The 25,136-nt window shown below is 42.5% G+C and overlaps 1 protein-coding gene and 1 long non-coding RNA gene across 15 annotated transcripts in view; one reads left to right on the top strand and one right to left on the bottom strand.

The window, feature by feature from the left end:
- The window catches only part of LOC308459574, a 133,932-nt gene that overhangs the window by 81,401 nt on the left and 27,395 nt on the right, over window positions 1-25,136 (bottom strand). The window lies entirely within an intron of this gene.
- The window catches only part of ZNF385D (zinc finger protein 385D), a 609,973-nt gene that overhangs the window by 569,897 nt on the left and 14,940 nt on the right, over window positions 1-25,136 (top strand). For 10 of the 12 annotated variants that reach the window (XM_080974820.1, XM_080974826.1, XM_080974827.1 and 7 more), the window contains one exon: window positions 22,448-22,693. In XM_080974820.1, the coding sequence (XP_080830946.1) occupies window positions 22,448-22,693 (246 nt within the window). The remainder of the gene's footprint in view (window positions 1-22,447; window positions 22,694-25,136) is intronic. The other 2 variants (XM_080974829.1, XM_080974824.1) reach the window with 1 other exon arrangement.

Below are 25,136 nucleotides of genomic sequence, written 5' to 3'. Positions count from 1 at the left end.
AGGGCAACAGATGTGACTCTCATCTTTGTGGAGTAAGCCGCATTCCAGTCACACAAAAACCAGAGATTTGTCTACATACATGTATTCATTAGTACAGCTCCCTTCAAGCAAGCAAGAACAACTATCACAGTTGAAGGAAATGCTCTAGCCAGGCAAAAACAATTGAGCTGGATTCAGCGCAAGGCCAGTGAAGGGTGTTGCCCAGGGAGGGGGCATGGCCTGAAAAGAACCCGAAGGGGCACGTAAGGCCACATGGGACCCCCAGGTCCGAAGTCCCCCACCCCTAATATAAAGGAATCCTCAGTTGCTTGCTGTGACCATTTTTGTGAAGTGCTTGAAAAACAAAGTCATTGTCCTCTCACTCCTGGACAGAGATGATCTGGAGGCGGTTATCCACGCACCACATAATGCACTGAGCATGAAGATGCCTTTTCCAAATCCTTTGAAACTGCAGCTAGGCTTCTAACTAAGACTTGTTATAGAGAATATATTCACTGGTATGTAAACAGCTATGCTGACTGCCAGTCCATTTCTGAGTGCAGTTTGGAGTGCTGGTTATAACCTACAAAGCTCTAAATGATTTTGGACCTGGCTGAGGGAACACCCTTTTTAACATCAAAATCCTGCCCAAATTCTATCTTCTTGATTGAGATGTTTATCTTCCCACCTCGCCATCTGAGGTTACATGGGTGATGACTAGAGAGATCCATATTTTGGTATGGTTCTGGCATCTGTTGAATTCACTGAGAGCCAGTGTGGTGTAGTGGTTAAGAGCGGTAGTCTCGTAATCTGGGGAACCGGGTTCGCGTCCCCGCTCCTCCACATGCAGCTGCTGGGTGACCTTGGGCCAGTCACACTTCTTTGAAGTCTCTCAGCCTCACTCACCTCACAGAGTGTTTGTTGTGGGGGAGGAAGGGAAAGGAGAATGTTAGCCGCTTTGAGACTCCTTAAAGGGAGTGAAAGGTGGGATATCAAATCCAAACTCTTCTTCTTCTTCTTCTTCCCTTCCCATGGGAGCTCCCTCTGTATCAGGCCTACTGTCCATTGCACACAAACTACTTCAGAACACTTTGGCACTGATTTTAGCATTTTCCACTGGGTTTTAATTGTGTTTGGGTTGGGTTTTTTTTTTCTTTTTTAAAAAAATTAGTTGTCAGTTGTATGCTGTCACAAGAATTTATAGAAACTTTATAGCTAAACAAAAACAAATGAATAAGATATCACCACAAAGTAAGTGTGTGTGTGTGTGTGTGTGTGTGTGTGTAGTAAGTCTATTATGGTTATTTGTGCCTATAAATATAGCCCCATGTTAGAATAGAGAAAATAAATCCACGTTTAAAAATGGTCACTTAAACACTAATGTTGCCTTTCCATGGGTGCATTTCTGTTTTACCTTTATAAGAATGAGCAACCAAGAAAGAATTGCATGCATTTGTCACCCTATGGCAACACAGGGTGTAGTAAAATATTTATGCAAAATACAGATAATGTTGAACTCGGATGAAATCACTTGGTTTCATTCCTCATCGGTCACAGAATATTTGGAAATTGAGGCATGAGATGTTCCTGCCTGTCACAGGTTGCCCTCTAACAAAAAAGGTGATAAAATAAGCACCAGCTATTTATAATTTGAGTTCATAATAAGACCCTTGATGTTGCATTGATTACTGAGACCTGGCTAGATAAAGCACCTGAGGCAGTATTGTGCAGCTCATTCTGGATGTGTGTTCAGTGCAGGTTAGAATTGGGCCATCATGAACCCGCATCATGAACCCTAATCTTTAAAAGCACGGTGGATAGTCAGAAGTGTCTCTGGGGGCAGCTGGCTGCAGAGCTGGAAATAATAGATCAGTGTCCCAGAAACTGAGAAAGGAAAGTGAAAACCCAGGAAAGCCTGAGATTCTGAATTCTTGCTACCCAGACGGGTTTTGGCACTTGTTACAGAGACTCTCTGTGGAATTGCCTAAGGTGGTGAGAGAACTCCTTCTATAGGCTACTACTGCAAGTTCTAAAACCAGTGTGGTACCCTCCACAAGTTGTTTGACTCCCATCATCACTGACTGTTAGTCATGCTGCCTGGGGATGATGGAAACCATAGCCCAAAATATCTGGAGGACACCATGGTGGTAAATCTGTGTCTCCTCCTTCCCACTGAGGTCAATTTTCACTGTTGCAGGTCAGTTGGAAATCCTCAAGGTCCCTAATGTAAAAGTACAGAAGAGGCATAATCCTCCCCAGAAGCTGGAAAGTTATGCAAGTTACAAACCAAAATTAGGAATGATGTGCCCGTGGCAACAGTCAGAGCAAATGCACTAAGAGTGGGGTAGCCATGAAATAATGAAAACAAAGCTAAAGAGGCAGAATTACATGACTGAGAATTGGACTGATGTAGGAAAAGGTAGTGTACAAGTTGGAGGAAAATTACTTTATTAAGGCTCTCTGTACTTGCTACACTGTTTGTACAGCTGCTTCTAATCTGGAACATGTATAATGTGGGTTTGTTGAAAGGACTTTAAGAAGGACAAAAAAGTTCCAAGAGCTGAATAGCAAAAAAACAAAAAAATATTTAATATCTTTGAGCTATCTTAAGGGCAAAGGGAGTGGGTGGGTTAAAAGGCTTCAGTTAATACACAGACACACCAAAATACTTAGGACAGTGAGGCTTTATGTGTATACTACTGGGCAATTTGAAGTATAGGAATGCTGCATTCCAGTTTCTAGAACACAGACCCTCCAAGTGTCCCTATTTTCCAGGGACAACAAAATATTGGTTTAAAAACAATATAGAATAAATACCTATGGCATAGGTGTTTTTAAAAAAACAAATAAATAAGGAAGCACTGTTGATTTAAGTGAGCTGCATCTCTGACTAAACATCCCTAGGACTAGGCTGCCCCTTTCATTATTTTAATGGGATAATTTAAGCACGCATTTAATCAGGGACGCGGGTGGCACTGTGGTATAAACCACTGAGCCTTGGGCTTGCCGATTGGAAAGTCGGCTGTTCGAATCCCCGCGATGGGGTGAGCTCCCGTTGTTCGGTCCCAGCTCCTGCCCCCCTAGCAGTTCGAAAGCAAGTCAAGTGCAAGTAGATAAATAGGTACCGCTCCGGTGGGAAGGTAAACGGCGTTTCCATGCGCTGCTCTGGCTCACCAGAAGCAGCTTAGTCATGCTGGCCACCTGACCTGGAAAAACTGTCTGTGGACAAATGCCGGCTCCCTCAGCCAGTAAAGCGAGATGAGTGCCACAACCCTAGAGTCGTTCGCAACTGGACTTAACTGTCAGGGGTCCTTTACCTTTACCTTTTTTAACTTTACCAAGGAAAACAATGGGATGTAAAAGGGCTTAGCTTTGGGCTTCACTGCCCTGTTTATTGTCCTAGATTCTTTAGTTTTAATGTTGGGTGATTGGCAACCTACTTCACTTTTATTGAGACAACTGCCCTAAATGGAGAGGAGCGAAATCCCCTTTTAGAACTCAGGTCAAATGTGTGCAGAAACAAGCCCCCGAACAAAGCATGCATTTATATGCTGTGCTCTGCCTCTTGACCTGTGTGCTCCCTTTCCGAGAGGTTTTCAGGCCACATTTCTTTCGTAAAAGCATTTGAACGGTTTGGGACTGATCCATCTTTAGTTGGCAGTTGGTTTCATAACATCCAGTTCTGGGTCCGCATTTGTTTTTTTGCTGCTGCTTTAGAGGCAGCGTGGTACTAAAAATAGATGTGGCATCCCACACAAACGACCCAAACTGCAGCTCCAAAACTACCCTGGCCTAATCGCTTGCCATCTTTGCATCAAAGCTCAAAAGCCTCCTGGAAGTTGTGTACTAGTCAGCTGTGAATTACTGAGCTGAGTATTGATAATTATTTCAGTTGGGCTGCCGTTTGGCAAAAGGTCAAATTAGGTTATTTGATTGACTTTTCCGTCAGTTTCAGATTTTTGAAACTACGCATGGGGTCATGTTCCATCTCCCTTCCAGATGACCTCATAAAGAGGAAGTCTCAGTATGAGAATTGTCTTAGAGGCTGGCTTTGAAAAGAGGAACTCGCAGCTGTGGCTCATTAGGAAGCTGAAGGGCAGAGCTGACATCTGGGATCCATTAAGGGCAAAATGGAAGACGGGAGCATCTTCTCCACTTACAGCTTAAAACGTTTGCCACTTAGCATGTACAGTTTGTTTAATAAAAGCCCTGCAATCCATTAACTCAGTTTTGTTAGCTATTGTTTCATGCTCCTTGAATAATGTGTGAATCAATGTGTCCTCATTAACGGATGTTTCTGTTTTGTCCTTTAATTGTTCTGCTTTGAAAGTAAAGCACGCACAGTACATGAATGTGCACTTGTCTGATGCTCAGGGGACCCGGTCATGATTGCTGAAAACGGATGAATTCCTCGTTGACGCCATTTAACCACATACAATCCTCGCAGTCCAAGTTGGTAAAGGATGGATTTTGTTTCTTTCACTGCGTATTTATGGCTGAAGTGGTGATTATTTTCTGCTTTTAGCCCCTGTTCACACAACCAAGCAAGTACCCTGCCATCCCTTTAAATCAGTCTAGTGCTAAACTACTGTGCCAAGTTGTTTTTGTGCCGCAACCTGTCTCACACTATTGCACACCCCTTTATGGGACGGTTTGTTGGCGAATGTTGGAAATCCAAGAATCTGGAGGTTGAACAACTTCACATGAATTGCTCACCAGGCATAGTACTCTGTCACTGTTAATTGGCCTTGAGTAATTGTGAATGTACCATAATTTGCAGAGGGGTGGCAAAATCAGCAGAGAGTCTTAATGCATTTTGAAGACTAACAAATGTATTACGGCATAAGGTTTTGTGGAGTATAGGCCTCTTCAACATATTCACAAAGCGTTGTCATGATATACTGGTATATTGGAAAATGTTTTTGGGAGGGGGCAGAGAAGTGGAGTGGAATTATAAACAGTGCCAAGTCAGGTGAAAATGAAATACCGTAAAGGGACCCCTGACCATTAAGTCCAGTCGTGGCTGACTCTGGGGTTGCGGCGCTCATCTCGCTTTATTGGCCGAGGGAGCCGGCATACAGCTTCCAGGTCATGTGGCCAGCATGACTAAGCCGCTTCTGGCGAACCAGAGCAGCGCACGGAAACGCCGTTTACCTTCCCGCCAGAACGGTACCTATTTATCTACTTGCACTTTGACGTGCTTTCAGATTGCTAGGTTGGCAGGAGCAGGGACCGAGCAATGGGAGCTCACCCTGTCACGGGGATTCGAACTGCCGACCTTCTGATCAGCAAGTCCTAAGCTCTGTGGTTTAACCCACAGCGCCACCCGCATCCCTTACAGGTAGTGACATTTGTGTAATTAACAGAGGAAATTCATGAAATTGGATGACTACGCTGAGGCCAGATAGTGCTGCTGGCTTTTATGCCTTGCCAGCCATGAGGGCAGGTGTGCAGCCAATGCCCTCCCAGACTGCAAGGCACACCCACTAGGGAGGCTACCGATTGGCCCATTTAAGATGCTGCATCAGGCAGGAACTTGAGCTAGATGTCCAGGCAGCAGGGGAATTTCCCTAACGGCCACCCAGACATTTGTGCTCTGCTCTGACTGACCAGGGATAGCGACCAAGCATGAGAGGCCTCAACAGGTACCAATTAATGTATACAATGTGTTAAAAAGCCTTTGGCTTTGTTCAGTCCACAAATGAGAGCACTGAACCTCTTGATCCACTGCAATGGTGTCGCAGGCTCCCTTTGAAGTTACTTACAGTGTTCTCGGATTTTGAAACGTTCTGTCAATGGCTTTTGAATATTGCAGCCTAAATACATTTATGTACCACTTTTCTTAATAAAATTCAAAGTGACTTGTGTAGAAATGCAGTTTTACACTATAAATAATGAAGAAGAATCTGAAAATAATATGCCAACTAGGAATGAGAAGCGCTCTCAAATGTTTTAAAGGTGAATGGTGTTGGGTATATGGAGACATCACAAGGGAGATTGTTTTGTAGATCAATCACCAAGGAGATAATTCTGCAACTGATAGAGCTCAAAAACCCTGTTCGTACTTTGCTTACGTTGAATCATGCACCAGTATATTGTATAAAAACAGATGTGAGTCATAACACTGTCATTCCTTTGTATTGCCAACCCCAATACAGTTGAACAAAATATATTATTTGAAAGCAATTTGCTATATAAATTAAATATTTTAATTGCTCTGAAGAAAAGAGAAACATAGAAACTCTGATTTCTCAAGTACTACTGGTTAGTGTGATTTAACAGCTAACCCTAGGAAGTGTAGTTTGTTAAGGGAGCTGAATGTTGTTAGGATAATCCTAGTCTCCTCACAGAGCTACAATTCTCAGAGGGATTAATTATTAAGCCACTCTGAAAACTGTATCTTTGTGAGGGAAAAAAGGATCATCTAGCAACTGTCAGCACCCTTAACAGCACCTTTCCCAGGGTTCTTTTGGGAAAGCCATGCCTGTTTAAAGTGGTATGGTACAACTTTAAAAGTATAGTGTTGCTGGGGACAAAATGTGGGTTGTGACTTAACACACAAACAGACCATAGATTCTGCTTGACCATTTTTATGTTCATTCTTTTTCTCTGGGGGGTCTCCCCCCACCACTTTTGCCAGTGACTATACTTATTATTTCAAAACATGAATGGTTTCTTAAAGGTGTCTTAAAGGGGACGCGGGTGGCGCTGTGGGTAAAACCTCAGTGCCTAGGACTTGCTGATCGTAAGGTCGGCAGTTCGAATCCCCGCGGCGGGGTGAGCTCCCGTCGTTCGGTCCCAGCTCCTGCCCACCTAGCAGTTCGAAAGCACCCCTAAGTGCAAGTAGATAAATAGGTACCGCTTTATAGTGGGAAGGTAAACGGCATTTCCGTGTGTGGCGCTGGTGCTGGCTCGCCAGATGCAGCTTTGTCACGCTGGCTACGTGACCAGGAAGTGTCTTCGGACAGCGTCGGCTCCCGGCCTCTTGAGCAAGATGAGCGCGCAACCCTAGAGTCGGTCACAACTGGCCCGTACGGACAGGGGTACCTTTACCTTTATACTTATTATTTCAAAACATGAATGGTTTCTTAAAGGTAATTTTTTTAATGAACTCTATTTAAACTCTTCGTAGTATTTATGTCCTTGCCTTTCCAGCCGTTCAGAATATTTCTTAAATGAATACAGGTTGGTCTTCTCTTGGGAGATAGGAATATTAAGGTTGGGCAGATAAAACACCAGCAATAATCTTGAGAACACTGGAGCACCTCTTATATTATTAAAAGTGCAAACACAGAGTTTAAGAGACAATTCTGACATTGCTCTGAATGTGGTGTGGAGTCTTGTGCCTAGTTTCGCTGGAATTGCATGACGCATCAGCCTTCCATGAATATTGCATGTGTTTGTGTTTTTCTCATAAATTTAATAGGTTTTCATAACAGTTTGTCAGGAAATTGTTGTGGTTGACTGCAATTATTATTTTGGATGAGAATCCTTGGTGCAGTGTTGATATACTGTATACATATAGCAAAGGGAGGACTATTAATTTGCTTTCATTGAATCATTGTAAGTGTTCACTTCTCTCTCTCTCTCTCTCTGTGTGTGTGTGTGTGTGTGTGTGTGAGAGAGAGAGAGAGAGAGAGAGAGAGAGAGAGAGCACACTTAGAATGGTAATTTTTAGTTGGTAAATTAAAAATGAAATACAGTATTCTTTGCTCAGAAATCATTAGCTTATGGAACTCAAAGACATCAACATACTTTTCGAATTCATTTTGCTCTGTACTGCATGGCAAACAAGACTATTGCTACTAAAGGTTGTACTATGTGCAAAGTCCCGGCTACACCACTGTCCCAGCAGTATCTTTGTCTAAGCAACGTTAACAGAACATGGGTGGAATGCGAGTTTGACCCATAGGTTAAATGGAGTGAAAGCTGTGTGAGTTTGATAGGTGATTTAACAGCAGCTGCTGATACTAGTTACATAAGCCATTCTAAATCAAAAGTATTGGTTATGAAGTGACAGCCTGCAAGATACTGGAACTGTCATATAAAAAAAGAAGGAAGGAAGAAGGAAGGGAATTTCAAAGAACAATTGGCTATACATTCAGCATCAGAAAGCAGAAACCCAACAAACTCAAGATTTGTGAGCTATGAATGTCCTCAGATAGTAAGTCGTTTCGGCAAATTTAAAAGCTTACTGCATATTCAAAAATAAGGACACACAATTCAGCCAAAGTTAGGCACTTTAAAACTCCATTAATTACAATGGGGAGAGGTTTAAGTACATCTTCAACTTTCACATTGACATCCATTGAAATTGAAATGACAGTGCTCTCTTTAATTGAGATTTTTTTAAATAAAGGGGAAAAAATCATATATATATATATATATATATATATATCTGATTTTTGTTGTCATTATGTTAACATAATCTCTTGCAATTGCATTTTTAAATCTTGTGTCATTGAGTATTCTGTAATATCCAGTAGCAGCTCTTTCGCTTGTTATCCTTAATGGAACCTATTCTCAAGCTTCTTGCCGCCAAACTAATGAATAAAGTTTGTGAGGTACTTCTGGAACAAAAAAAACCACTAGTTTCTGCAGTGTAGATGTACTGTTTCTCATTAGAGTTGTGTGTGCAGAGGAAATAAATATGCTAAATAGTACTTGCAACTTACACGTTGGGTGATTTAAAAAGACTTTTTGCATTACGAACCACACTTCACCCTGGGTGTATATATGGTTGCTCTCATGGTTTCATATCTGTCCTTTAAATTCTGCTCTTCGACCTGCTTTTGAAATAGCTGTCCGAGCCTCAGACCTACAGTATGGGAATTGATGTCAAATATGGATGTCTTCCAGTCCATTCATACAACAGAGGGGGGGAAATCTATGGTTTCTTGAGAGAGCCATTGATCAGTTAGTGTAACTTTGATTAAACTTCAAACATGATGCTGCCATCTCTGAAATTCACATGCCAAACAACTTATATCAGTGCCTTTGCTTCTGCAAACTGAGTTCTAAAGGTTTGGAAAACAAATATAATCAACCACTGTGAAACCGTAGTGCACGATGCAATGCATGGTAAGAAAATTTGATCCTGGAAATCAACCTTCATTCACGTAAAACAGGGGTCAGCAACCTTTTTCAGCAGGGGGCTGGTCCACTCTCCCTCAGACCTTGTGGGGGGGGGCAGACTATATTTTTTGGGGGGCGGAATGAACAAATTCCTATGCCCCACGAATAACCCAGAGATGCATTTTGAATAAAAGCACACATTATACTCATGTAAAAACACCAGGCAGGCCCCACAAATAACAAAGGGATGCATTTTAAATAAAAGGACACATACTCATGTAAAAACACCGGCAGGGCCCACAAATAATGCAGAGATGCATTAAATAAAAGGACACATTATGTAAAAACACGCTGATTCCAGGACTGTCCGCGGGCCAGATTTAGAAGGTGATTGGGTCAGATCCACCCCCCGGGCCTTAGTCTGCCAACCCATGACATAAGGGCTGAGATATTTATTAGAAGCTCTTTGCTTAGGAACTACTTTTTAAAAAGTCCTTCCAGAAATCATAAGCCCTTCTGGAACAGATGAAGAAAATATTTCTCAAGACAGGAAGGGAAGCTGTTTTAGCATTTCTGCCACCGGTGTGCTTTAAGTATTGTACTCTATGCCATAGATAGATATATCTCAAGGTTGTTTAGGTCAGCTTGTTTAGCAAATGTAAAGTTATCCATCATAAAATAATATAAAAGAAATGGGCTAAACATATGCTACTAGGGTAATCGTAAACATTTGTGTTCAGTTAAATTCAAGGAGTAACTAGCAGGCTAATTGTTATCAGTCTACTCTGTTTTCTTAACAATGTGTTGACTGCAAGCGGAATGGAAATTATTAGGGGAGCACAAAAGGGGTCATAGATTGTTTTGCTTTAAAAGGTAAATTGAGCAAGGCACTGTCAATGTTTTTGTTGACTTCATCGGAGATAGTATCCACAACATGCCGCTTTTAAACAAACCTGGGACGTCTATCACCAATTTTCTATTTTGAAACTTCCCAGCTACAAAGAAAACTGTCCAGGTATAACCAGTGCAATGGTTTGCTGTTGAAACTTTGGTCCGATTGAGTGTAGCATAGCAGAAATAGGTTGATCACATATTTGAGCCAGTATTAACCTTACTTAAAAACGGTGCAGGTGCCAAGCCCTCTTATGCAGTGGATTTCTCCATGTGAGAGGAACTCAGCAGTGCCTCTGGTCCAGCAGGTGTGTGATCTCCACCCCCCAAAAAATATTTTATTGGCACCCCTGACCTGGGCAAAATAGTGGTATGAGTTCGGTTTTGATCTTTTAAGGGCGAAGCTCTTGACAAAGTATTTTAATGTCCACAAGAACAAAACTCAAAGCAGAAGATCAGTAAATGGGAACTAGTATTTGAGTCTCAGGGCTGAAGAACTATTAATCAGCCACCAAGCACTAAGAATGGGGGAAATGGCAGGATTTAGTGGCTGGCAGCTTAGTTTCAGTTAGGACTCTTTACATCCAATACCCCTCAGAGACACTTTTTGTTATGACTTATGATCAAACATTACAGCCTTCTTTTAGTGCATAATGAATAGCCAGCTTGACAGCCTGGTCACAACACTTTAAGTGTGCCTACAGCAAGGGATGTTGAATCTTTCCCTTTGAAAGTGTTAAAAAGGCACCTTTCTTGAAATTAAATTCCATCAATCACTTTTCATTTTTCTGATAAAAACCAACTTCGGACTATCTGACTTGTAGCAGCAGAAACAAATATGAAACCCAGCTTCTCTCCCTGAAAATCTTGCAATGGTCAGCTATTCCATTAAATTTATGGTCCGAAACCACGTCTTAGAATACTAAGATACTAATTCCTGCAATTCATCTGAATGCAGGTGCTCAGTTACTCTGGTTGCCTTGCTCCTGTTTGGATGTTCTTGCTATGACATCTCATTAGTCTTCATAAATCAACACAGGAAAATGATATAACTTCCCTTTTAATCAGTGTATGACATAAAATGGTCACTCAAGTGCTATAGGCAGGTTTTCGTAACACTTGCCCATTTGTAACTGCCTGTCCGTAAGACAGCGCTCTAAAAAAACAACACACTAATGATTTTGATTGATGGGGACTGCAATCCTATGCGCAGTTGCCCATTGAACACAGTGTGAGTTATTTCCAGCTAAATATGTGTACGATTTCACTGTGAATTAGAAAAGCTCACACTTTAAAATGGTCAACATCTGTTCTGAAAATCAAGCTTATTGTATGTGTTTCCAACAGAACACACAAAGGAAAAAGCAACAAAGTAGGTTTTCACTTGTGTTGTGAGAATTGTGAGGGGTGAGGTACAAAGAAAGAAAATGAGTGGAAAGTGAGACTGAAAAGTGGTTTAACATTGAGTTGAATGCAATGGTACCCCCGCCTCTTGTTGCTTGCAAGAAAGGATGTGCATCCTAGAAATCTATGACAGTAACACTAATGTATGATTAAAAACACCATTTGGAGTTTATGTTCCTACTCTTAAAACCAACATTTTACATGGTTAATCTTGCACTGCAGCCTCCCAAATAACAATACTGCTATCGAATCTCAACCCAGCACTTAACCTTGTGTTTAACCTTGAAGCCAGAGTCCAAATCGAAAATGTGTTTCTTTAACAGCGCAGCTGGGACGAAAATGAGTATGATCCTCTCTGCTCTTGATTGTAAGCTCTACTTTTAACGCTCAAATCATTGTCCTTTGTCCTGATTTTTAAAATTGATTTCCCCCCTCTTCCTCAACACACAAGTTTCATTAATTAAATGGCAAGAGCAGCAGCTTGCGCCAGCAACACTTTCCCCTAAAGCTCCTTGAGCAGAGAGAGCCTTTCATTCATAGTTTCTGAAAGCAGTTTCTATTTCTGCCTCACTGAGGAGAAATCTATATTATAGGCTTGAAAGGACAGCTTCCAAATCTAGTCAAAACCAAGGTTACTTAAAATAGATCCAGAATAAATTGGTTCTCCTCCCCTCTCCTCACTCGTTTGCAGTCATCTTCCTTTAAATGACGTTTATCGGAAAAGTTCCCCAAATTCATAAAATTGCCTCATCCTTCCTCACCTTGCTCCCCCCCCACCAGCTCTTCACCTCCAACTGTTGCTCCTGCCAGTTTCGTTCAATTAACTTCAACACGGATGTATGCATCCCACTCCTGCAGTTAATTTCTTTCAGGATTGATGAACTGTGCATCAAACTGCAGGGACTCATGGCTGAGACAGAATACAGATTCCATTACAAATCTGTGTACTACTAATTAATAAAAACAAGTCACTTCAAGACATAGTCAAATCAGGTTTCGCTGGAGAGCACAAGGTGCTGAAATTCCTGGCCTGGATGGATTTCTGTCTCCCTCCCTGCACTTTCTATTATGCTCCTAGGTGTCCCTTTCTCCTTGCTTTCCTCCAACACAGCGATAGACTATATGGGCTAAAATAAGGAGGTCTGTCCTATTTCTTTTTGCAACAAGAGCTGTTTCATGTGATACTTTTAGTGTTAATTTCCTGCATTTCTAGGATTCACCTCCTTTCTTGCATGCAGCGGGGGGGGGGGGATGCTAATGGCATTCCCACGCAGCCCACATTATCTTCTCGCTCATGCCATGGGTTGCATCCTGAGTTGCCTTTTCACAAACCGAAGGACTTCTGCCACCCACCAAAATGGATAGCAACTGGAAGAAAGGTAGGGGATGAAGGATAGCTCAGCATGAGACTCTTAATCTCAGGGCTGTGGGTTCAAGCCCCATGTAGAGTGAAAGATTCCTGCACTGCCGAGGTTTGAACTAGATGATCCACCTGGTTCCTTCCAACTATAGTTCTGTGGTTCTGTATGTTTCACCAGTGTCCCCTGCAGTCCCTTATGTGAACGCCCACGTTGTTTGAGAGGACCCCCCTCCAACCTTTGAGAGCAGATTTTCAGGAGCAAGGGCGCAGCAGGCGGAAAGAGAAAAAGGTAGAAATAGCCTCTCTCACCTTCCACCAGCAGGTCTGTCTCATGGTCTCATGAGCAGTGTTCCACTCTCAGGAGCTCCAGATCCAAACTGATATTGGTATGCATTGAGTATCACTGGGGGTGTCTTCAATTTGTAGTTAAAATACTACAAACTTCATGTTTGTGATTAAGAGTTTGTTTAAACTTTTATTAGGTTGTAGAAAGTGTTGTTGCATTACATCTGCATTCTTCATAAGTGGAAAATTCTGGCAAATTCAGTTCATGAATTCGTATTATTCTACGCACTGTGGGTTTGCACAGCAATCTGTTCATGTAACAATCAGTGTTACATGCACTTCGTAGGCATGGTTTATAGAGAGCTTTGTATATCATAATTTTGAATTGATACTAGAATGCTGTTAAGAAAGCCCTGCAGAATTTGGACTGCCAGTGTAATATATATTGTAAAAGCTCCCTTCCTCCTTTGTAGGACAAGACACTGTGCTCTTCACAATATTCAGAATTTGAATACTGTTATGGGTTTGTAGGAGCCAGAATTTAATTAAGGCTTGGGGTGTCAGAAGCTAATTAGAATCATAGAATCTAAATTAAGATAGGCTAGTCTCCTGTGTAGGTGATAGCTAGAACCATGTGTGTTCTTGAGCTGTGTGTTAACCACTTTTAATCCTCAGGAATCAGTATGTGTGAAAAGCTAATTGCATTAGGCAGACTTCCTAAACTGTATTAGACATGCCTAAATCATAGGAAATCAACACATGTTAATAGCCAATTATATCAGATTTCCTTTTGAGGTGTTAGCCTGGGGATGAGCCATTTAGGCAACACAAAGAATCAAAGGTGAATCTCATTTGCAAATGAGTGGACTTCCTCCCTCCCTCCCTCAGCTGAGAGTTTTGTTTAAAAGACAATGCCAGTTTTGGGGAGAGCTTTTGGAATTGCAGTTATGAAGCAGCAGGCTGGGGAGAGAGAGAGTCAGAGAGCAATATGTTGGGGCACCTATGGGAAAAGCCAGAGCCTCTTGGAGTATGCATCCTGTGCACTCCTCCATTGTAGGCTCAGGTTGTAAAGGTAAAGGTAAAGGGACCCCTGACCATTAGATCCAGTCATGACCGACTCTGGGGTTGCAGCGCTCATCTCGCTTTATTGGCCGAGGGAGCTGGCGTGCAGCTTCCGGGTCATGTGGCCAGCACGACTAAGCCGCTTCTGGCGAACCAGAGCAGCACACGGAAACGCCGTTTACCTTCCCGCCGGAGTGGTACCTATTTATCTACTTGCACTTTGACGTGCTTTCGAACTGTTAGGTTGGCAGGAGCTGGGACCGAGCAACGGGAGCTCACCCCGTTGCGGGGATTCGAACCACCGAGCAAGTCCTAGGCTCTGTGGTTTAACCCACAGCGCCACCCGTGTCCCGGCTCAGGTTGTAGGTATGCACAAATAAACCACAGATCACAATGGCACCATAGCTTCTGCTGTGGCTCATTTCCCCCCAAAAGGAAACACAGACCCTGGGTAAGTGCCTAGAACCCCTGGGATCTCGCACAGTTGTGGAGAAAGGGGTGGCATGTAACAATATTCTTGAAAAGTACAGACAAGTGGGTAATATTGCAATGTTTATATCTAATGATTCCAGGTGTTTCCTCTATAAAAAGCAGGGTTTTTTTTCTGTTTCTGCAAGGTAATACATTTGATGTAGTACATTTGAACTAGGAAAGTAATGGAAAAATCCTACGTTGGGTTGGGGGGGGCAGCGGAGTGGAGCAGCAGATCTACCTTCACATCCCATGCTCTGATGAGCAGGGTTTCCACCTGCTGGTAGTTGTGAAAAAACTGCAAGCAGTAGCTTTCTGCCCACCTGGGCACAGCTAGGTCCTTCACCATAGGGGAAGCCCAAAACCATTAGCAGCACTCCTCTTTGCCAGTGAGCGGGGGCAGCAGGAAGGAACCATTCTACCTTCCTCCAGCCACCAGCTTTATGTGTGTGTGTTAGGATTGTTGGTTAAATAATAAAAAATCTTTTTTCCTACAAAAAATAAAAATAGCTTTCCCTTTACTTCTGTATTGCCAGAAATTGTAGACCTCTACTGACTCAATGACTCATCCTTAACTTTCCAGTCCTGGCAGAACTGAAGGCTCCCAAGGTTGCTCAGAAGCATCCATTGCTCTCAGGAGATTTTTATTTGTTCATCAGTTAACTTTCTATCCTCACAAAGAAAACCAGGGCAGAAAAATAAAATAAAGAAACATTTAAAAACATGTTAAAAGTAAAAAATAATTAAAAATAAATCACCAGCCCACTCCCCATAGCATTCTAACTGAAGTTTAATTTTATAGCTTTAACTGGTTTTTGCCTTTTTGTATTGTATCCTTGTAAGTTATTTAGAGACGATTGTGGTTAAGTGGCATATAAATTGTTTGAATTAAAATTAAAACATCTAATTACTACAAGGTTGCCAGGAATAGTATCTTTCAGCCATCAAATCCCCAGGTAAATGGGAATGTTTTTAAAATTCCTCCCTAAATGTAATTTAGGCGATGGCTGCACCTCTTCAGGGAGGACATTCCACAAATGGGGAACCAACACTGAGAAGGCCCTATCACTGGTCAGAGCCAACCAGATTGAGCCAAGAGGAATGAAAAACTCATAGAGCTGCCCATGGCAACATATGTCTTAAGACTGAAGCATTTGCTACTGCAAGGAATCAGATCTCACCTATTCTCACAGACTAAGTTTAGTGATGGGGAGCTCCCAGGCAAATCAGGTACAGTCTATCCCTTATGAACTGGCCTTGTTTGGCCCTTATGAGCTTCAAGTGTTTGAACCTGGCTCCTAGGAGACAGCTCTGGAATTCCATCAGCTAGAACACTGCAGTTAAACAATCCCTAGCACCAGCTCTTCTTCACTACAGTAGGTGCGTTATGTAAGCCTCTCCTCTTTGTTTTTGTTATGCCCTGATGGGAGGAGCTTTGGGCCCCCTTTCCAAATTACTGGTAAATGGGCAAAGACTTAAATGTTCATTGTAACACTGTACAGCATCTTCTGGTGTTTTTCCCCCAGATCAGAACTAATTTATATAAGGCAAGATTCTAATTGCAAAAAACAAAACAAAACAAAAACCACAGAGAGGATTTATGTTCATAATATAAGAAAAATTCAGAAAGGTATATTTGGGACACAAAATTAATGCTATGTGCTTAGCTGCTTTAAATAATTCACTTAGATGTTCCTCCTTTAGTAGGTGTCTTGCACTTTAATGGGGGGGAATCAGATACTATTTATGTACATTCTGGTACTGTTTTAGTATGAAAATAAACTTTTGGATTTATGTTTGCCACTTCATTCAAGGTTTACTCCTTTATAGACTTCCTAAGAGCTCTGTTTATATTAGGATTAAGATCAGAAAGAGAAGTGTTGTGAATTCTAATCATCCCTCTTTATTGGGTGCTGACATCCTGTTCCATGCGATATTAGTGGTCCTGGCAGTGCCAAAGCAGAGTGGCGACACTTGCAAGAATGAATAATTACTGCAGGTCATTAGTATGAAAATAGCATGATGCAGCTTGCCCACATCAAAATAATTCATTTCACGTGTGTACTGAATGCATTTCCAACTTCCTTCCAGATCTCTGAGTCACTGCATTATGTCTTCAAGGGCTGGGATGACACACTATATAGCAACAAATGCTGGCGCAGTTCTTCAGATCCTCAGAGTGAAACTGACTCGGGATTTGAATACCATTTGGTTTTCAGTGCTGCCCCCCTGCATTCAGGGCAGCATATGTATTAAGATTGCAATGTAATTGACTTAACTGGTAGGCTAATCAAATCCTCTTAAATGCTCTGGTCAGGCTACCCAACTGAAGATGCACTGAACTTGAAGAACAAATAGGGGTGATTTTTTGAAATCATATCACTACCAAGGCCTTTGCATGGTACCAAGGCTTTTGCTTGACATGGCACGGCATTTGATAATTGGGCTTGTGGTAGTTTAACATCTTCTTTAATTTTTTCTACTTTCTGTCAAAAGACGAAGGTTTTGTATTTGCTGTTGAGACCAGAAAATGTTATTTCAGTGCTCCCCTTTTTGAAATGCACGTGCATGATGCGACAGGTGGTTTTAAGTGTCAAATTATGTTAACCAAATGAATTGATCAAGCGACACTGGGATGGAAAAGGGCAGGAGGGGTTTTCAAGGAAGGAATAAACGCTCTATTCTTTCTCCTTTTACTATGCTTCACACCTTTCCCCCAGAGAGCATGACTGACTACTCTAATTATACTGCATGATTATATCTCCCGCCTATAGAGGCAATTTTTGTTTCACCTCTAGGGTTGTTAGAGCTGATTGTCTCCCTGCATGGAGAGATGACTTACACTTTAATCATGTTGAAACCGTAGGTCTAAAAATTCTGAAAGGAAAATCACAGAATGAAGGAAAGAGAAACAGAGTATATTCCTGCCGGTTGAAATGGAGGAATTGGTTCTGTGCTACCAGTGGTAGGAAGTTACCTGCAGCATATTTCTGGGGAAAAAAGCCTTGTTCAACCTAAGTATAAAACTCCTAAATATTATAGTTCTCTTCATTCTTCTCCCACAGGAAGTCATTCCACAAACTCAAAGTGTCTCAGAGTAAGAGCTGGTCCTCATTTGTTTCACTTCAGGGCTTCAGACAGATCGGGGAGGCGTATTTTGGCTGAACCCCAGAAGGAAAATGAAAGAGAAAAGGCAGAATGATTAAGGGAGAAGGCCAAAAGTGATTCAGGGAGGAAAGGCGGGGGATTACACTTCTAGCATGGGAAGTGCTTCTTGCCTTCTTCATATTTTTTTTCTATTTTCCTTTCTTGTGTAACCCTTTTATAAACTGTTTTTAAAGCCACTGGCTTGCTGACAGCTTCCATAGCGTGGTGGCAAGCAGCAGAGTTCTGGTGGCTACAATTCTTCCTTCACAGTGATTCGCTAGGGAGGGAGGAATAATAGAGGTTGCAGCTTGATCTGCTACTGCTGCATTGCTTTAAATGATAAAAAGGCAGGGAAGATGTTTCAAAGTGGGGGGAGATTTTCAAGAAAAGAAGGGGAAGTGGCAAGAAGCTTTTTGTGCTTTAAGAATTGCAAGGCTGCTATTCCCAAACCCCTTCAGGAGCTGTTTCAGTTGTCAAAGTTTTGAATTAGGGGTGGCTGGTTTTTGCCCATCTCTACTCTTAGCAAGCCTGCCTACAGTCCTTAGGCATCTCCAGGCAGGGCTGGGATTGCTCCCACTCCAATATCCCAGAAATCCACTGCAGGTCTAGGCGGACAAATGTTCTGACTCAGTACAGTGGTACCTTGATTTACAACCATAATCCGTTCTAGAGGTCCGTTTGTAAACCAAAACAGCTTGTAACCCAAGGCGCGCTTTCGCCAATGGGGCCTCCCCCCCAAAATTGTTCGTAATCCAAAAAAAAAGGTTGCAAACAGGGACACGCACTTTCAGGTTTGACGTGTTTGTAATCCAAAACGTATGCAAACCAAGACGTATGCAAACCAAGCTACCACTGTATAAGACAGCTGCCTATGTTCCAATGCACCATTCTCCCGATTTTTCTCCCACAGGAGAAAACATATGTGCACATGTTGCCTCTTTCCACATGAACTTGCCTGCACATTAATATCTGTATCTGAGTGTCCCTACCATAAATAGGCATAGGCAACCTGGAAACACACTTTTTTGGATGGAATGCTCTTGCCCAGGGCAGCTTACCTGCAACTTCAGCAGGGCAGAGACACAGAGCACCTCCCTCCCAAAACCAGTGTTATTGCAACTTACCTGGATAGAGCTGAGGCAGGGCAGGGTAGCATGGGACTGTGTAGGTGCACCATGGAGCAAATCCTGTGCTCCTGCAAGTGCGCCCACACATCTCCAACTAGGCCACCACCCTGCCCTACCACTGCCTTGTCCATGTAACCATGTAACCATGCAGCAGTGCCACCGGTTGGGAGGACAGCTCTACCCTACCATGCTGCCTGCTACTGCATCACCTGCTTTGATTAATTTTCAGTGGCAGTCTAAATCTTATCTTTACTTGCCCAGACTTCCCATTCATTTTAGAGCGGCCTTTTTGTGCTTTGTCATTTCTCTGCTGGCTCTGTTTGCATTTGTAACGTTTGATCTGTTCCACTGTAGTTTTTTTGTCTTTGATTGAAAGCCAAAGACATTTTGATTTTAAACAAAATAATATCAACAGATAAATAAAGATCAGGGAGATGGCACAGCAGGATCAGGTTAAAGCGCCACTATCTCTTGATCTGACTCTTGCCCCATCTCTGCTCTTGCTGCTGAAAAAACAACAACCCCCAAGTGATCCAATCATAGTGTGTTGAACTGCTTGCCCTGTACTGAAGCAGCATCTAGGGTCATCGACGACACAGAAGGATGCACCACTTTGGTACCAGTGAGGCAAAAACTTATTGTGTACTTCATGTCTAGATTACAATTTGGGATGAGGGATGGAGTTTAGGTTTTCTGTGATACTCTGTTGTGCTATAGCGGTGCAACTTACCACTTAAGCCGATAAGCTGATCTATAGGGCAGGGCAGTGAGCTCTCTTTAACCCAGAAGTAGTCTGATATACATAGTATTTTGAGTTTCTCATATGTAAATAGCTATTTCTTACTTATAAACCTCCAGACGGGCCAAAAAAGACAAAAACTTGCACCGGTACAATTTGTTTACATGTATTAATATGAAAATATGCACACAAAAACACAAACGCATATTTCAGGAACATTATCATGATTCAGCGTCTTTTCACCAAGCTATATAGTGAGGAATTCTGAATTGCAGTGAACCTAAATCTGTGGTAAAAGAAGCCACTCTCCAGATGGGGTGGTGGATTGTGGTAATGGAGTCCCACATGTAAATGTTTTATGTACATGTACACATGCTCTTAGATACTTTTTTTCCCTTGTGTCAAAAGTTACACTGAATGTTAGCATATTGCAGAATGTCAGGGAACTGCCATCAGTGCCGGAGGGAAAGAGCAGTGGCGTAGCGTGGGGGGGTGCAGGGGGGGCGGCCACACCGGGCGCAACATCTGGGGGGGGCGTGCTCGCACTCGCAGCTCTCTGCCCCTACCTGGCTCACTCACTCTCTCTCACTGCAGTGCTGGCTGTGCGAATCCGATCCGAGCCGCTGGGTCGCCGCCCACTGTGGAGGGGGTGGGTGCCAGGCGTGCGGTGCGGAGAGAGAGCGAGGGACTATCTGGGGGAGGGACAGTGCAGCGGCCGCCCAGCGCAGCGCTGAGCGCGGGAGAGAACCACACCAGACCAGACCAGGCAGCAGCAAGAAGAAGCTGGCAGCGGCGGCAGTTTAGGGGTTAGGGGGCGCAAATTACTTGCCTTGCCCCGGGTTAGGGGGTGCAAATTACTTGCCTTGCCCCGGGTTAGGGGGCGCAAATTACTTGCCTTGCCCCGAGTGCTGACAACCCACGCTACGCCGCTGGGAGAGAGCAAAAGCCAGAGGGATTATAGAGAGCCCCCAGGGATCGGGAGAAGCAGCTCCTCTTCTGGGGAAGAGAATAAACGCAGCTCCAGTGGAGAGGGGGTGCAGGAGTCGGGTGTGGCGAGGCAGTCCCACGACTCCTTGCCTGGGACAAGCAGGGAAGGAAGGGGTCCTCCACTGCCCACGCCCTCTCTGCGCAGAAGGCTTTCACGCAGAGAGGGAAGGCGGAGACTGGGCGTCAAGGAACTTCTTTGCTGGAAGAAGTTTAAGAAACGCCCACTCACAGATTCTGCCAGCGATTGAGGTGGCCACAGGTGAGTGGCTCTCCGGACAGATAAAGTTTACATTAGCAGCCAGCCAAGGAGAGGTTTGCCCTGCTTGCGCACGAGCAACCCCTTGTAAACCTAACACAGAAGAATGTTCAGCTTGAAACCCATTTGGATTTTGTTCAGTAAACTTCTACTTGCATTAGGTGCTCTTTGCTTGGATTCTGGATAAATGACATACTTCATACAGAACTATATACCCCGCAAGTGTCCCAGAAAAAAAGGAACACCCCATTTTCTCACACGAGAGCACGGTGGTCATTTTGGGTGTCACGATCTCACATGATTTTGCGTCGAGATCTTGCCACCAAAAAGCACCCCCGAACACATTTGGGGGGGGCATGATTTTGCACGGCGCCCCAAAATGTGCATTTTGGGGCACCATGCTAGCATAGCTCCAGAAAAGCACATATTTTTGGCTCCATGATCTCATGCAACTCATGCAGGAGCACAGGCGGGAAGACATATGACCTGGTTTGGGACCTGGTTTGGGGATTTTCTATTCTATGAAAAGTATCAGTGAGTTGAATAGACAAGGCTTGCAAATTTGTGGCTGAATGCTGCCCACGAACCAATTATTGGATGAATTTGTTTATTCTTTTGCCTTATTCATATGCTGTTTCATTTTGATACGATTACAGTATGTTAATTTTTAACATTATTGTTGTTGAACCACTTTGAGCTCAACATTTTTGTTGAGAAAAGCAGAAAACAAATATCATATCAAATCATACTTCCTTCCTCCTCCCCCTTCCTTGGGGGTGCAGAAACATAATGGCCAAGCAGCTAGCAGGCCACACTACTCAGCTACAATTTACTTTGGTAGACCACACTCCACAGGTAAAGAGGAATTGGATGCTATCATTTGTCTACCAACAAATTTATATAAATATTACTTTTTAAAGTAACATTCTTTGACATGCGCTTTCAGCAACATAAGATCAGTTGCCTTCCTGTTTCATGAACACTGTTTTCTGCTGATCAGACTTGGAACAGTGTTCCTGGCTCCCGTATTGCATGCCGACCAGTTCGCTAATTTGACGTCCCGGGAGAAATTCAGATTTAGAACTAATTAAAACAAATTCATTGCTATCAGCTAAAAAGAAAAAGAAAAAAAGCAGGCAATACTTCACAGTTTAGATTATTTGGAAACTTAATTACAAAATTTAATGATTATTGTATAACGCCGTCTTCAAAACTCCTATTTTTAAATGCATTTCACCAAACTCGTATCGCTTTGGGTTATAAACAGTGTGCAGTGAAATAGTTGCCATATGTCTTTATTTGTTAATTTATTTCTTTTTGCTTTGGTCCTGAAGGCACAAAGATACGGAAACAGCATTCTCTCCCCCCCCCCCATTTCTCACAAAGATGGACAATTAATTGATTCAGGAGGTGGTACCTTGCAATTCTACATTCTTGGGGAAAGGTGGCTCTTCCACCCTTTTCAGATTCATAAACATAATCCAGCAGTGTGGTTTTGAACACGCTGTCTATGCCGCAAATCTTCATTGCAAAGTTGACATTACATTGTGCCTGCCAGGAAACCCTTTACCTGGAAAAACGTTCTGTCAGTCACTTTCTCATTCTCACCCACACTGCATGAGATGTATTTTGTTGCTTAGATCTTCTTCTCCTTATCTTTAAAGCAGGCAACACAATAGAGGCACCAGCAATATCAACCACCACAACGGTCGAAATTCGGAAGAGTAGTGTCATGACAACGGAAATCACCTCCAAAGTTGAAAAACTCCCCACGGTAGCCGCTAGCAGCAGCAACACCACCACATGCTCTTCGGGAGAGACAGAGGAAGAAAAGGCCAAGCGGCTACTCTACTGTTCACTATGCAAGGTTGCTGTCAACTCCGCCTCACAACTGGAGGCGCACAACAGTGGTGAGATACAGCAATTTCTTTCCTGGCTAAAGAGCCCTGCAATTATCCTCCCCGAATAGATTAGATTGCTTGCAGGGCTGTGGGGGTGGGGAGGTGGTGGAAAGCCAGCAATTACATGGAATTTGTTAAGTGTTGAAGAATAAAAACGACACGGAGAAAGTCTGCCATAAAAGAGAAAAGGAGCGATTGCACTTCATGCAAGCAATCCACTTCCTTAAATTTCTTACGTTTCTAACTGTTCCAAATGTTACGTTCTAGAAGGGCGTGACTGCTTATGCTCTCTGTCTTGCCCTACTTTGCATACTTCTGTTTGTCCCCAGTCCCAAATGGAACATTAATTGGCATTGCTGCACATAAAAGGAAATGCACAATCTGGTAGGGGTGGACTCTCTGAGTTAGGTAGTTTTCAGAAGCGGCTTTCGCATTTTCCACATCATAAAATCCAGTGAGCTGAATTGACTATGTAGAGTATTTGTTTTAAAATGGTAGTTTCCCATTTATTCTTTAACATTAAGAGCATTCACAAGTGACATGCCCCAGCTTAAAAGTCTTCAGCATCACTCTTGATATGCCCTTTGCAGAGCACTTTTAAGCCATCTGAACTATACACTTTTGATAATGTCAGGGCAGGATGCTCTATGTCAAAAACATGATTGGCAAATACTCTCAGTTCTAAACATTTAAGGAGAAAAATCCCACAATCTCCAAAACCAAAGTGTGTTTTTCCAGCGCTGAACCTCTCTCGTGGTTGAGGATTTCCTCCCTCTATGTACTTTAGTACTCTTAGGCTTTAATCTAACCCAGATGCATCAGTGAAGCCAATCCAAAAGGCCTGCACACTATTTATAAAGGTGTTGTTTTCTTTTATAAGACCAAAAAACCCTTACATTTTAGATATTAAAATTCATTTACAGTAAAACAAAAATAACCGTAATTGAATTCAACATCTTTTACTCTATGACATATCTGTCTTTAGTCTGTAAAACTATTTTGCTTAGTCCAGACATTTAAAACGAATTGATGCCAACCACATAACTCACACTCAGAGAAGATTCCCTGAAATCAATGGATTTAATTGTGTCTTCTCAAAGTATTACTAAACCTGGATATCACCCAATATTGTTCTGCCTTTCTCCTAAATTTATAATGGGTTTGTGGAATTAGTTTGATTAGTTATTAAAACATTCCGTATCCAATCTGCCTCTCTCATTGGTCATGGTTATTGCACCATGAGCACTCGTACAGCAAGGAGCATGTATTTAATTAGCATTTTTAAAAATAAGGATAAGTCAATGTGCCCCAGCAGCTTGGGTTTTGGTTCTATTTTCAAGGGGAACTTTGATTTCCAAAATTTTCTGATTGCCGTAGGTCCAAAATGGTTTAGTAATAAAATAAGAAATGTTTGTATGTGCATGTGTATATAATAACCAATAGTATTATATCATTTCTAACATTTGCCTTACTCAAATATTTCATTCATTCATATATATTTGTATACCCACCCATGTCTGTCATTATCATAGTTCATATCATAGGTAAAATAATGTATATTGTTACAAGTTCATTAGAGTCAAATACAGAACCAATGGTGCTTCCCTTCATAGGACCTTGCACCATTTAGCTGGATATTTTATAATGCTAGTGTTAACACTGCTATTTTGGCAGCTATGGGGATGCCAATATTGCATTCAGTTTTTTTGTTCTGTTTCACGGAACCACATTTCTTAAACCAGAATCTCATGTAGTTTGCTTTCCTATTTTTGTTTTTCCAATATTTCTGGAACCAGTTTTGGAACTGCTGCAGGTTTGCCTCCCTTCCCATTAATGGTAATATGAGGCACATTGCCCTGTAATTTGAAGTGTCCCTTCGGTTCTGCCATGGCTTAATCACTAAAAGGGCAAGCTTAGATCACCCTTGCCATTTGTATGTTCAGCTTGCACCTACTGACAGGCAGGCAGAGACTGAAATAGCCTTTCTCACTTTGTGAACTGCGGACCAAGATACCTGGAAAAGAGAGCAGCTTGAAAACAGAAGAGTTGTCAAGAGGCTTTCAGCTGGCAGAAAGAGTCTTTGGGGATTTTAGAGTACTCTAGTTGCTTTGCTCTGTGCTCACAGTACTCTGTGCTGATTCTCTGTGCTTTCCTTCATAACTCTCATAATATTTGTTCAATAACACATTTGTATATAAAAAGACCATGACAAGCGCATAAAAATGGAAACAGACCATGTAAAGCTACCTGGACTCCCCACTGTTGAGGAATAGTACCATGAAACAATACAGACAGAGCTGACCCCTTTGCTGAAGTCTCCACTAGAAAATTTCCCTGCGAAAGACCCAATGAAACAACAGGATCTTAGAAAAGGACAAAAGGCCCTGCTGTTTAGCTTCCATTCATTTCGATGGGCCCCTTTCAGAGAAGGGCATCTCATGAAGATCTCAGA

The sequence above is a fragment of the Podarcis pityusensis genome, assembly GCF_964106645.2.
Source record: "Podarcis pityusensis genome assembly, chromosome: 12".
NCBI lineage: Eukaryota > Metazoa > Chordata > Lepidosauria > Squamata > Lacertidae > Podarcis > Podarcis pityusensis.
This window is presented reverse-complemented; position numbering and strand designations above follow the sequence as displayed.